Source organism: Hetaerina americana, unplaced genomic scaffold (genome assembly GCF_022747635.1).
Source record: "Hetaerina americana unplaced genomic scaffold, ioHetAmer1.1.p SCAF_4, whole genome shotgun sequence".
Lineage (NCBI taxonomy): Eukaryota > Metazoa > Arthropoda > Insecta > Odonata > Calopterygidae > Hetaerina > Hetaerina americana.
Window position 1 is genome coordinate 95,474,862 of NW_027286985.1, and position 15,477 is coordinate 95,490,338.

Genomic DNA, 15,477 nt, shown 5'->3' on the forward strand with positions numbered 1-15,477 from the left:
AACCTTTCCCCCCTCGCTGCCGGAATGTCGGCTATTAGGGAAGTGCTGATCTCATCCGTCTACCATCTTCGCTCCGCTTTCATAAATCAGGCCGGCCCGCGCCTCAGGGCGGACCCCCTCACATGGCCTCCCCGAGGGGCCCTCCTCCACTCTCGAAGGCACAAGGCAGCTCCCCGGAGCACAATACGGTTATTCAAACGCCCAAGGGTGTCGTGAGTGCAACTGCGTCCGATGTCAAGGAACACACTTTCGGAGGAAAGTTGAGAGGGAAAGTCGTTCTCGTGATTACACTTCGATTGAGAATTTCACGCATGGACGTGAGAATGAAAAGAGTTCGCCTAATTATCATAAGAAAATATCAAATATGATGATTTTTTGCAACTGCGCTCCCCATTATCCTCTCTTCCAGTCTCTTCACATCTTCACAATTTCTTACATTGGCAACCTCATGAAGTCTCACGGCATTTGATTCTCTTTGCTATTCCTCTCCATTCAACCTTTCCTCGGTTCCTGATTGTTTTTGGCTACGCATTAAGTAAAACCTCGCCTTAACATTTTTTTTACTCTTCTTCGCTATATTAAAAAATCCTCATCCTATGCTATTCCACATACGACCTTCAATTGGCATTCAACAATCTCCATTTTATACTCGAACTTTTTTCATCTGTAGTTCACCACGCTTCTATTGCTTTCAAATTCCTCCTTTTACCGTCTTATTGTCGGTGCCACCACCACAGTAATCAACCAGGGGGCCAATTTGATAGTTGATGGTAGAGTTCACCCATTACTAAGCCCTACTGCGGGGAAAATCGCACATCAGGGTAATTGAGGGGGGGGGGTTCTTTTCCCTGTGCCGGTTATGGTTTCCCTGGAAGATGAGGAACCCGAAAATTTACACAGCTTGAGTGCAGCACAGGGTACCCAGGACCTCGGTCTTCCGGTCAGTGCTCGAACACTCTGTCCACAGGACTGTCACGTGAAGCTATTTCCCGTGGACATCTTTGCATTGAAAATTCCGATTGGCATATCTACATTGCTTCCACAATCATTGTGATATTACTAAAAAAAGTGAAACAACCGCACTAATCAAGTTTTCACAACCATATTCTTACGTTAACGTTGTCTTCTCTTATTATTTTAATTTTTAATACATTGATGGTCAATTTTTATTTCTTTAAATTTTTTGTAGAAGTCAAAATCCAACTCGGATATATATTTATTTCAGGAAAAAACTGTTCAAGGAATAAATTTAAAAAAAACAAGAATCCGCTTGCATAATCCATTTTGAGAATTTTCTTAATTTTTCTTGGTTTTTTAAATAAATGACCCGGGAATAATCAAGAATAAATATGCAAAATATAAATAAATACATGAACATGGATTTGCAGTTCACTTTCGGTATACCAGTGAACTCCAAAAGCTCGGTTGAAATAGTGAAACAGTTCCGGGAGAAGAAAAATATTTAATTAAACGTTGTTTAGTGTTGTGTTTTCATAGCACGAAAAGAACGCTTCATTCTCACACAATGCATATTCTTGAGGAAATATATAGTATATAATATAGTATAATGTATAATTAGAACTAAGGCATCTTCAAAAAAATCTAGGTAGAATGAGGAAGGAAAATATTTAACAGGACAGTCAACCCTCTCCAAGAAACTCCTCTCGCAGCGACGAACGTAAATTTCAAAGATTTAACTGATTAATTAACTCAAGCGAATCGTCCAATGACCCCAAGAAGGATCACTTAGAGTTCACTTGGACCTCTATGGCGATTCCGACGACGCTCCTGCATAAAGAGGCAGAAGACGGAAGAAATTAACTTAGGCGGAGTCCGTAAAGGATGTGAGGATGGCCATCGTAGTGTACAGTTTATTTATTTATTTCTCAGTTTTTCGTATGAGCTTGGGCTAGCGTGAGGAAACAAACAAATTAGAAGCGTGAACCGACAGAGAAGACTTTCTTGTGAAAGGGTTTGCAGCTGGACCAAAAAAAACATGCTAACAGCAGACGACTGCCTCTTGTTTTTTTGCCTCCGCTCCCAACTGCCAAGTCGCCGTTCCCACGGGCGCCCGAAGACCAAAGTGGCTGCTTACGAATGAAAAATTAAGCAATAACGTGGCATTTTCATCTTCAATTTCAATTATAACGATAAATAAATAAGGAACCAAAAATTAGCAATAACATATAGCTTGAATACATATATAATATAAAGGATTTACATATACCTTATGATTATATATTTTTCAATTATTTATATATCTGAATGGATTTGACGAGGGCACGCGTAGGCGGAAGGGGATGCTGTGCAGGACAGCAGGCTTTGCTGTAGTCATTTATTATTGTTTATACCAATAGAGTTATCAAAGTTAGGTTTTTGTTGGACTCAGGCAAACTACGATACATGATGTCGTGGTCGTCCTTTTCAATACCAACTGCAAAACATAGGCTCACTTTCTGCGGTATAGACTCACGGCTGTTGCCAAAATCGTCCTCTCTCCATCACAGTACGCGGAGTCAAAAACGCGGAACATTTTCGATGCCGCACTTCTAATTCGCGATTTTTTTTTCCTCACTCTCGCATGGAGATCGTTTTCGATCAGTACTCGCCATTGATCTTGCGATAGTGTATGATCTAGTCGAGATCGAATGCATCCTTACCGTGATCAAGAAGATGGCCTTCCCCTAGTACTTGACTTGTGCCATCTCAACAATGTAAACCGGTACAACGTCTATGACTAGAATAAAGAATGCCACCTCGACGCCCATTCCTGTAAGTAACTCCGTTCGGCAGGGCTGCCAGATGTCAATGCTGCTGTTCGCCTTTGCCTTAGATCCCCTACTCTGAAGACTGCGGGACAGTAGGATCGGGGTACGCAGTCATGGCGCCATCTGACTGGGGGTCAATACGTTGACGGCAAAACACTCTTAATTGACGACCCGCCCCACATGGCTCTCGTTCTCTTAACATATTATGAGGTTGACGGTCTCTTCCTTGAGAGCAGGAAATTAATGTTTCTCCTGCTGAAGGGCGACAAGCCCCCGACCTCCGTCGGTTGGCCAGAAACGTTCTCCCATAAAATCTTTGCGCTCTGGTGGGAGAAGGTATTGACTCCCTCGATTGAGCGGATTGACTGTGCTTCATAGCCTTTTAACGATCATTTACTACTATCTATAATGTTCCCTTGCTAATTTAAATCTTCCTACTATTATTTGTGAATATTTCCTTCGTATATATTTTCCCACAGTATTTGCAATGGTAATATATATGTATATATTACCATTGCAAATACTGTATATATATATAAGTATATATATATATATATACATATATTATAGAGGCCTTCATCAGGTCAGACCTGGGTCTGACCTGGGTCTGACCTGAAGAAGGCCCCAGAGAAGGCGGAAAGCTCAAATAATCTACAATATGACTATCCTTATATCTGTTTTCTGTTTTATTTTGGGTTCTATTGTGCCGTTATATATATATATATATATATATATATATATATATATATATATATATATATATTTATATAATAAATTTGACAGCAACAAACAATATAGAAACACATAAAAAGATCACTCACATGCTATTTCTTGATCATTTCGACGGAATTCTGCTCCGTCTTCATCGGAAGATATGGAAATAATGATTACTTCTATATCTTCCGATGAAGACGGAAAAGAATTCCGTCAAAATGATCAATAAAAAACTTGTGAGTGATCTTTTTATGTGTTTCTACATAGTTTATTGCTGTCCAATTTATTATTCAACACTTCCGTGTTACGTCGACGAAATCATCTATATATATATATATATACTGCAAACACAGTAATCAACCCGAAGGTCGGTTTAGCAGGTGATGGTAGAGTTTACCTAGTATTAAGCCCTATACGGGGTGTGAAATCCACACATCAGGGTAGGGGGGCCAGTTCCTTTCCCTGTGCCGGTTATGGTTTCCCAGGAAGATCTGGTACCCGAAAAATCGCATAGCTTGGGTGGAGCTGCAGGTGGCCGGAGTGCCTTGCCCGGGAATCGAACCCCGGACCCTCCAGTCAGCAGTTCAACGCTCTACCCACTGGACTACCGCGACCCACACACACACACACATACATATATATATATATATATATATATATATATATATATATATATATATATATATATATATATATATATATATATATATATATATATATAAAATATCTTCGAAATGGAACGCTCATCGGCGACACACAAATATATATATATATATATATATATATATATATATATATATATATATATATATATATAAACATTTGGATGGCACAATAGAACAAAAAATAAAATAGATAGCACGTAAAAGGACACACAAGTGTCTGAACGTTTAAGCTTTCGGCCCTCTTTGAGGCCTTCTTCAGGTATGCTGTGAAGGGAAATATTGATGGTGGTTAACGGTGGGTATTTCAAAAGATCTAAAAGCTATAACGTACACCGATTAGTGAGTTCTCACCTCTGTACCGGCGGTTAAATCAGGTAGGGATTCTAGGGTGGTTAGGGAGAAACACTGGTCGAAGGAAAGGTTGTGGGAATTTGCGTGTGGATTGATAGGAAGAAAAGAGAGTGAGGCAGAATTACAGGAGTAGTGGTGATTGTTCATTTAGTACTGCATTCGCCCATTTGAAATTAAGAGCATTGTTTGCATGACAAAAGATATATAACGTTTTTGGAGAGGAAATTATCGTGAAAACGAGGTGGGGGGCATGATGGGTTGTGGGGAAAAGGGAGCAGTCTGATAAGAAGATATTTTTTACATCGGGGGCGGTTGCAAGTTGGGGAAAGATGAGGAAATTTGTCAGTTGGGGGCGCAAAAGGGTTGGTGGATCTCAGAAAGTTATTGAGATTAACGGGTCGTCTGTGTGCGAAGAAGGGCATTGGGGTAGTAAGGATGAGGTCGCGTCGTTGTCGTGTAAAATAGGGAAAAGGTCTTCAAGAAAAGTTTTCGGTCTCTAGGATCCGGGGAAAAAGTTGTTGCGAAGGTTGAATCCTGAGTCAAATATGAGATTGTTTTTCTGTGGTGTGTAAGGTCGGGTGGAGCGGCGGCGGATTTCATATTGTAGAAGCTTTTTTGGATAATCGCGTTAGTGAAGTGGATTGTGTGTATATATTGTGAAGGTTTTTGATGAGGGAGGCGGTGGTAGTGCAAATCCAGTGTCCGCAGATAGAGAGAGAGTTGGGAATCAAGCTGTGAGTAGGGTGGCAGCTGCTGACACGGCTAGTGAGTTTGATATGTAATGTATGCATTGAGTTTGTTGTTGCGAAGTTGGATGCCTGTATACGGAAAGGTGATGGTGGAGTAAGAAATGGAAGAAGTGAATTTAACAGTGAAAGAAGAATTTAAGACCGATTAGAAATTGTTGAGGGGCTTAGAGCTATGTGTCCAGAGAAAAAAATGTCTGCGTAGCGAACCCAGAAAAGAGGTTGGAGTGATTGTTGTGAAAGGAAAGTGGCCTTTGGTTTATATTCTTCTCGGTTGCTTTCACAAATTTCACTTTCAATCATATGATTCCTAGAAATGGCGACAATTGAATCATTATATTGTCAACAACTCTCTGTATGGCAATTGAAGGGCCACTTAAATGTGACGGTTGTGCAAAAAGTGTTTGGATTCACTTTACGTAGATAAACATTTTAAAACAGCTCTCTTAAAGCATCTTGTAGATACCTATAAGCGACACGTGCCAAGTGCTTCAGGGCATTCATATATCTCTTCATAAATACGATGTTTATATTAAAAGTATCGGCAACATTTTTTCCTGACGTTCATTGCGTAAAGTGCTGAATTCAGACTGTCGGTTAAGTGTCCGCATGATGGCAGATCGTATTGGCATTGATAAGATGACAGTGCACACCATTGTCATTGAAAATTTGGCGATGCCAAAGATCTTCGCTGAACTCGTCCCGAATGTCTTGACCAAGGACGACCATAAGCAGAGTCGAGTGTTTACTTGCGAAGACCTTCTGCAGCGGCATTGCGACGACTCCTCAACCCCCTTACAGTCCCGATTTGGCACCAGCAGATTATTTCCTATTCCCAAAAGTGAAATCCATCCTCCCTCCATCACCATGACCCCCTAAGTGCCGTCAAAGAAACTTGCACGCGTATCCTTAAGGACCTTCTAGAATCCGCCTACCAGGGAGCCTTCGAGGTGTAGAAAAGCCGCTGGCAAAAGTGTGTCAACGCTCAAGGGATGGCTCACTCAGACGAATTTTGAGGCATTGTAGCAATACCTTAAATAAACCTTTTTTACCGAAACTTTTTATACAAACCATGTAGCTATGTATAATTCCATTCTATGTATTTACATCCAAATTATCCGCCGGATATTGGGTGGGGTGTGATGTTCCAAAATCTCGTGTACACGTTTTCACAGCGAGCGCGGTTCTGTGCGGGGAGAGGCAGTTAGGGGGTGCTGTGTGTGTGGGGGGGGGTCGTCAAGCGCCACCCTCTTCCTTTCCCTTCGCTCCATTCCTTTCTTCCCCTTTGACTTTCTCAGTTCTTTCCTCCCACCCTCTCCTCCTTCCTCCCCCTCCCCCTTCCCTTCCCATGCCCCGCCCCACTTCTAAATTTAGAATGAGGCCCATACGCTCTTCCCCGAGGCGCCGCTCTTGCCACTGCTCCAGGTGCTACACTATCGTACTCTACTCCTCCCTTCCCCTCTCTCTCTCTTCCTCTCTTTCTCTCTCTCGGAGAAAACCCGCTGGACTCGGTGGACCGAGGGCCGGGACCTCCCCTCACGGGCGAGACACTCCCGAAACCCCGGTGTAAACAACGGGTCGGGCGTCACAAATCCATTCTATATATTAATGGCCATCCAACATTTAGTCATGGATAACGAGAAAAAATTGTATTACGGCTTCAAATCAACTCTTCTGAATTACTTTGCAGATAAAAAGGGAAATGTTCCGATCAGCACAAATGGAAAACCTGTGACGCACTGATGACTCGACCACCTCTAAAGTCGCTGCTATTCAGTGACGCCGGGTCTCTGCAAGTTTCAAGTAATCACGACGAAAATGTCTATGTATCTACGGCGTGCCGTTGACTAATGGGCTGTGGCGTCTAAAAACAGTCGAGGAGGGTTATTCCGTGGTGCCGAGACTGAGGATTGACGTCAACTCTCGCTCATTTGTAGATAAAAGAATCGTCATGTGTGATAATTAGTCTCGATGGCTCGTGGCAATGATGACCTTGTGGGTAGCCCACCTGCGCGGTACGCGCGCGTAGTGTGAATACGGGAGAATGAAAGGGCCATTGGCGCTATTATCACCGTTTAGGAATTTCTTGTATAGACGCACTGACCAACAACCACTACTCTTTTAAGTCTTGACTAATCCCCTTCCGAAATTACACTTTCTTCAATCGCGCATATCGTATTTTCCGCATGGCTTCCTTTCATGCGACGTGCCTATTTTCTTCCTCGTAGTATGAGGCGACGTCAAATATTCGCTTTTATTTCGTCCACCGTGAGAGGGGTCATCGCGCGGCGATGCTTCTGGCCCTGTGAGCATTTCACGTCTGGCGCGAGATGAGCCGGATCCACTGACTCCTATCACTGCTCATTCGGACTCTCCGTCCCATACTTGCACCTAAGCTGTCTGAGACATGTACATATGTATATGTTGCGGATTAGTCTCCTGTACCTCCAATATATTCCAATGTCATGCAATATATTCATCAGTTTTCCGAACATACTTTATCAAGGCCCCGGCGGCCTTAACGTGAGGACGTTACCCCCGGTGGCGGTAACGTGCTCATCTGCCAACCCAAAGGTCGCAGGTTCTATTCCCGCCTAGGTGGTTTTTCCTCCACCCACGGCTTTGGTGTATGTAATTGCCAGATTATTATGCCAATGTTTAAAGCCCGATGTAAAGGTCGAAGTGCTGTTTTCGGTCTAATGCAAAATAAATAAATAAATGCCTTTCCGATATCTACGAAACAAGTAAACACGCCCTGGTTGTATTCTATATTTCTATCTATTATTTCCCTGGTTACTGCAATGTCCGCGTGTTCCTTGTCCTTCCTAAACCCAAACTGATCAACTCCTAAGTAATCATTTGCCCTGATCTCCATCTTTTTTTGATGATCCTGAGAACCACTTCAGCTGTGTGGGAAATCTAACTTATTATCCTGTGGTTCTCACATGAAATAGCCTTTTTTGGAATAGGGACCAACACTGATCTCACAAAGTCTTTTGGCCGGATTACTTCCTAAGAGATGCTACGATTCAGTCCATATAGGCCCTCCCATATTTTTCTAAACCTTTCAGTAGTTCCGCAGGGATGTTTTCTACCCCCACGGCCTTATTTGATTTAATTTCCCTTAATACACTTCCTATCTCATTGTCGAGTATGCATGGACCTAAGCTATCTTCATCTATGACATATTCTCTTTGTTAGCCTAACCTTGCTAGCCTAAGTTCTTTACCTCACAGTCCTTCTATATATTCCTTTCATCCTATCTATACTAATGAAATCGATATTAATCTATGATAATTCTATCTATCATAATAATAATAATATATATAGTTCATTTAGACAGCCAATACAGCTCAATTAAATACTTAGGCATTACCCTCACTCACGGCCTCTCCTGGCTGAAATATAAACAGATCATATTTGGTCAAACTGGAAAAAAATTAAGATTTATTAGAAGAGTATTGGGTAGATGTGACCTCAATTCTCCTAATCATTTCCTTCCTCCTTGTCAAACCTTTTCTACCTTATGAAATTCATCTTATTACGTCACTTCTGCCCACTGTTTTTTTCGCCCAAACTCTCCGGAATTACTATTACAGGAACTTTCGGAAAATCTCGCAAGGTGTAAGTGGTTGGTACATCTCCACCCTGGGTGAAACTACAAGTAGCCTGTGCAGCCCCAGTTGATGGTTGGGACGCACGTGGGTAACTACTCACCGGTGGTCTGAATCACGGCGATCGTGGCAGGCTGCTGGCCAGGCGTCATTGCGGAATGCGACTGCAGCGACGCGTCGTGGCCGTAGGCCGGCGGTTTAATGCCATGCTGTTGCGATTGGCTTTCACCGTATTGCGGCGGAAGCGGGGGATAACTACCACCTATAAGTGAAATAAGTAAGGGGGGAAGTAGTAGCAGAATTTACCGTGAAGGCTCTCGAAAGCTATGACCGTCATTAGATTAAATGCTATATTTATTAGTTTGCCATTTGTTATTTTGTTATTTTAGTACCATGCACTCCACCGCTAGGGTGTGTGGCAGGGGATGAATGCACACAAGGTGTAAGAATTGAAATAAAATTTAAAAAAGGAATTACATAATAAATGATGTAATTAATATATTTTCTTCTAGGCAATAACAAATGCGACGGAAGGTTCAAGAAAAATAGTTTTGCTATTTTCATATTGATACTTAGTTCGATAACCATTCCATCGATTACATTGAGTGAATAACTGCTAAAAGCATATAGCATAGATAAAAATATCCGGGGTTGGATTAAAGACTTTTTGAATGTTAAGGTTGAACAGAGAGTGATGTGTATATGGCGTTAGCTCAAATGCAGTGGAAGTTACTTCAGGTGTTTCCCATGTAAATGTTATCGGGCCTCTTTTATCCTTACTTTACGTTAATGACATTCTTTCCGTAGTCACTAGTAAGCTACAACGATTATTTGCCAGTGATCCCGTGGTTTACCATAATATCCGTGATCTTGAGGACGCAGCAGCTTTATCAGGTGACCTTAATGCTATGCAACAGTGATTCGGCACTTGGCAATTAGAATTAACCTTAAAAAAGTTGCGTGGTGATAAATGATTGCAAAAAGAGCAGTTCCCTTCCGATTGCCTACTGCATCGGGAACACCGAAATGTAATGTGTTGACTCAATTAAATACCTAGAGTTTACCCTCACTCACGACCTCTCTTGGGTGAATCACACACGGGGATAAGTGAACAAGCTAACAACAAATGAGGATTTATTAGAAGAGCACAGGGGAAATGTGGTGAAAAGGTTAAAGAGAAATATTATCTTTCGCAGGATAGGTTTAATTTAGAATAAGCTGCTAGTATATGGAATCCTCACGAAGTTGGATTTATTGCCGAATTGGATAGCGTGCAGCGTAGAAGAGCTACTTCCGTAAAACGTTGTCATCATAAACTTAGTAGCGTATTCAAAATATTAGAGGAGCTAGGCTGGGAATCACCCACAGAGCGAAGGTTAAATTACAGATTAAATCTCTTGCATAAATTGGAAGGACGTCTCTTTCGCAGTGACTTTGAAAATGTATTATTGCCTCCATCGATCAACGATAGCAGAGATCATTTCAATTAAATTAAAGATATTAAGTGTAGAACAGATAGATTTAAGATGTCCTTTTGCCCACGAACTATAAGGGAACAGAATCACATTTTCCGACCGCGCTTGGCGTCATATTCGGGTCAAAATTATTTAGGTGTGTATTCACCCGCTGCCACACACCCTAGCTATGGTTTGCAGGGTATTAACATATCTAGTAATATCAGTATCAGAACTTCCGGCCGCTGTCGACAGAATCCAGCGTTTGAATCCGAGGGATGCCTTGTTGGCGGAGGAAATGTGTGGTGCACGAAACAGGAGAAAAGATTGGATAGTCATTCAGACCTCACTAGGATTAAAAAAACTAAATGATTCTCTATCTAACCATATGACTCCCTCAAGACGGCCGTCTAGAACAATAGATGAGGGAGCATTAGACCTCATACTGGAAGGTTATCATTACTGTCGCATTCCGTTATCTCCCGGCGAAGCTATTCTAGGAGGGTTAGTGGCCATAGTTCAAATCTTGGCATTGGATGAATATCCAATCCCTACCTATAAATTCACGTAGAAAGCCGTCGGCAAAACAAACAGTATTCATCCCCTGCCACATACCCTAGCGGTGGCTTGCAGGGGGTACTTATATAAATAAAATAAACAAATAAATCAAATTTACGAGGTTTATCCAGATAATGACTTTTATTTTGGCCAAGCGTGACGGTGGGTCGGGTTAGGCCCACCATCTTGGTGTATAAACATCCCTACACTCAGCACGCATCCCGCTGTGGTAGTCTGCAGACTATGATCCTTCTATTTCGGTCACTGCGAACATTTACAATGTGCGTTTCAATGGAAAATCCCGAGAGATGTATCATTAGGTTTTCCTGGCATAAAACCACAATCCAATTGAAGTTCTTGGGCAATTCAATGTGTGAAATGTACGGAGAGGGAATAATCAGTGAAGGAGTAGTGAGGCAGTGGTTCATTCAGTTTAAAATTGGCCACAGCAATGTTCATGATGACCGAAGTGGTCGGCCTAGCCTTGCCACAGATGAACGGACGGTGAAAATAATCGAAAAATTCGTGAAAATTGCCGATTTACGAATATGGATCTCTCGCTAGACTTAACTCGCAATACAGCGCTTTGACAATGACGCAGAATTGCATGCTGTTGTAAACAAATGTTTAAATTTTAGGCGGTAGAGTTTTTCAGGGGCGGATTTGAAAATATTGTGCATCGCTATTTAAATATATACATGTATATAGTATGTACTTGGTTGCATAAAAATACATTTCCTAGATATCTTAATGGTTAGAGCATCAGCCCGGTAAGTCGAAACATCCGGTGGTCATGTCCCGGTCAAGGAAATATTTTTGCGCCTGTGACCTTCTTCGTCCTTCATATGTGTTCCTATCCCTCTTCCTTATATCTGTTTCCATATTTGTTACATTATATATATATATATATATATATATATATATATATATATATATATATTCTATATACATAATTTCCTGGAGCTGTGCTGGCGGGAGTAATAAAAATTGCTCCTCTTAGGGTCACCCATGCCAGATAGGTCGAAGGTTAGGAGCCAGACGAAAGGTAGTCCACGCAGCGTCTGTTCCTCAGTGGGGCGGTCAGTAAGTGATGGTGTCCCGTTAAAAACACTATTGAGGAAGGCAACTGGAAACCACCTCAATTATCATTCCCAAGAAAAATATGATGGACTATAGAGATATTGTGAGTCCTGGCAACCACGGGGCTCGGCCCAATCGGCCGTGTGTCGTGCCCGGCAGCGGGGGAGGCAAGGCTTCCGCGGTCGTCATCCCACGAAACCCTTGCAAGGGAAAACCAGCGGCAGCAGGACAGAAGACGCAGAAGAAGAAGACCACATTAGTTAGAATAGGAACGTAGAATGTTAGAACAATGGTGAGGACAGGGAAATTGGAGAATGTTAAGCGAGAGACGGAAAGGGGAAATATAGATATTTTAGGTCTATGCGAGGTGAGATGGAAAGATAGCGGGGATTACTGGAGTGATAATTATAGAATAATATACAGCGGTGGGGACGAGAGCCAACGAGGGGTTGCCATAGTATTAAATGAAGAGGTAGGAAGAAGTGTAGTCAACATAGAGCAGGTAAGGGATAGAAGAGTACTAGTGGAGATAAAAGGAGAACCGACGAACTTTGTTATTATTCAGGTATACATGCCACCGAGCAACCATAAGGAAAAAGAGGTCGATAGGATATACGATCAGTTAGAGGACATGATCGCGTGTGTTCCTGCAGGGAAACATGTGATAGTGATGGGGGATTGGAATGCGACGGTAGGCGAAGGAAGAGATGGTGATGAGGTCGGGGACTACGGGTTAGGCACGAGGAATGACCGTGGGGAGAAAGCAGTTGAGTTCTGCAGGAGACAGGGGTTAGTCATCACCAACTCTTGGTTTAGACACCACAAAAGACGCAGGTATACATGGAAAAAGCCAGGTGACTCAGGAAGATATCAGCTAGATTACATCCTGGTTAGAAACAGGTTTAGGAACAGTGTGATAAATTCCCACAGCTTCCCGGGAGCGGATGCGGACTCAGACCACAATTTAGTTGTTATGAAATGTAGCGTACGTTTCAAAAAGATAAGGCAGGGGCGGCGAGTTAGAAAATGGAATGTAGAAGCATCAAATGGGTTGAAAAAGAAAGAATACAAACAGGCGGTAGAGAAAATCATGGAGGATGGTAAAGGGCTTAGTACTATCGAAGAAAAATGGTAAATGATCAAGGAAGGGTTGTCTAAAGCCGCAAAAGACACTATTGGAACCGTTAACGCTAAAAGGACTAGGAAACCACGGATCACGGATGAGATGATTACAAAGATGGATGAGCGGCGAAAATGGAAGAATATAAATACAGAATTAGGCAAAATGAAGTACAAAGAATTGAACAATAAATTGAGGCGGGCAACAAATAAAGCAAAAGAAGCATGGTGGAAGACGCAGTGCGAGGATATGGAAAGTCTGAGGAGGAAGGGTGAAATCGGTGCGCTGTACAGCAAAGTTAAATCTTTATCGGGAAGTAAGAAAGGGAGATCAACGATAGCAGTTAGAGATAAGGCGGGTAAGGTAATAGTTGACGCAGGAAAGATCCAAGAGAGATGGAAGGAATATATAGGAGAACTGTATAGTAAAGAACTCAGACCAACAAAGTTAGACATTGAAAAAGAAAATGACGTAGAGGAGGACAGCTTAGGTCCAGGCATACTAGACAATGAGATAGAAAGGGCATTAAGGGAGATGAAACTAAATAAGGCCGTGGGGGTAGATAACATTTCCGTGGAACTTTTAAAATGCTTAGGAAAATGTGGGAGGAAGAGGCTATATGGGCTGATCCGTAGCATTTATGAGGAGGGAATCTGGCCGGAAGACTTTGTGAGATCAGTTTTAGTTCCTATTCCGAAAAACGTAAAGGCCACGTCATGTGAGGACTATAGGACAATTAGTTTGATATCCCACGCAGCTAAAGTTGTTCTCAGGATCATAAACAAAAGGATAGAGAGTAGGGCAAATGATTACTTAGGGGATGATCAGTTTGGGTTTAGGAAGGGGAGAGGTACGCGTGATGCCATTGCAGTAATGAGATTATTAATCGAGAGGAATATAGAACACAACCAGGAGGTATTTGCCTGTTTCGTAGATTTCGAAAAAGCGTTTGATAGAGTGAATTGGGATAAACTAATGAGTATATTGCAGAAAATAGGAATAGATTGGAGGGAAAGGAGGGTAATCCGCAACCTGTACATGTCTCAGACTGCTCAGGTGCGAGTGGGAAACGGGGAGTCAGGATAGGCAGTGTTAGGAAGGGGTGTAAGGCAGGGTTGCCCATTATCACCGTTGCCGTTCAACCTGTATGCAGAGGAAATGATCAAAGAGGCATGGGAAGAACTCGAGGTAGGAAAGAAAGTGGGCGGGGAATTCGTAAAATCAGTTAGGTTTGCTGATGACCAAGCTCTAGTTTGTCAGTCAGCCAAGGGGCTGCAAGCATTGCTGAGTGAATTGAAAATTCAGTGCGACAGGTATGGGATGAGAATCAATATTAAGAAAACAAAGGTTATGCGATTTTCTAGAAAGAAAAAGGCCAAGCTTAACATTAAAAAAGGAGGGCAAAAACTAGAGTAGGTAGAACAGTTTACGTATCTCGGTAGTGTTTTGGACCAACACGGTCAAAGTAGTAGGGACGTAAGGAGAAGAATTGCGCTAGGCAAAGAGGCTTTCACAAGGAGGAGGGAGTTGATGACAGGGACTTTGAGTAAGGATGTTAAGAAAAGACTCGTAAAAACTTTGATATGGAGCGTAGCTATGTACGGTGCGGAAACGTGGTCATTGAAGCAGGAGGATAGACGTAGATTGGAGGCTTTTGAAATGTGGGTGTGGAGAAGAATGGAGAAGGTGAAATGGACAGAGAAGAAAACAAATGATGAAGTACTTGGTATGGTGGGCGAAGAGAGGGGTTTGTTGGGAGCAATCCTATGGAGGCAGGAAAAGTGGATGAAGGGGGTTTTGACCGGCAGCGGGATTTTGAAGACCTTGATAGAGGGTAGAATGTTGGGCAAAAGAGGAAAGGGAAGGAACAGGATAGGGATGTTGGACGGGATGAAGGGAGGAAGAAAGTACTCAGAGATGAAGAGGGACCTGATATAGATTAGGATGATGGATTTTGTGTTTTGTTAGGAGTAATAAAATATTTGTTTGGTAGTTATGTCCATCCAAAAAACCTACCTTAACCGGTAGATTACCTTAAAAAAATATATATATTTGATATGGAGTGTAGCTATGTACGGCGCGGAAACGTGGTCGTTGAAGCAGGAGAATAGGCGTAGATTGGAGGCTTTTGAAATGTGGGTGTGGAGAAGGTGAAATGGACAGAGAAGAAAACAAATGAGGAAGTTCTTGGTATGGTGGGCGAAGAGAGGGGTTGTTGGGATAAATCCTATGGAGGCAGGAAAAGTGGATGAAGGGGGTTTTGACCGGCAGCGGGATGTTGAAGACTGTAATTGAGGGGAGAATGTTAGGCAAACGAGGAAAGGAAAGGAGCAGGACAGGGATGTTGGACGGGATGAAGGGAGGAAGAAAGTACTCAGAGCTGAAGAGGGACCTGATGTAGGGTAGG

General features: G+C 42.4%; 1 protein-coding gene across 1 annotated transcript in view; it reads right to left on the reverse strand.

The window, feature by feature from the left end:
• Window positions 1–15,477, reverse strand: part of LOC139692162 (lipopolysaccharide-induced tumor necrosis factor-alpha factor homolog) — a 33,985-nt gene that overhangs the window by 6,579 nt on the left and 11,929 nt on the right. The window contains exon 2 of the mRNA XM_071590225.1: window positions 8,962–9,120. Coding sequence (XP_071446326.1) covers window positions 8,962–9,120 — 159 coding nt within the window. The remainder of the gene's footprint in view (window positions 1–8,961; window positions 9,121–15,477) is intronic.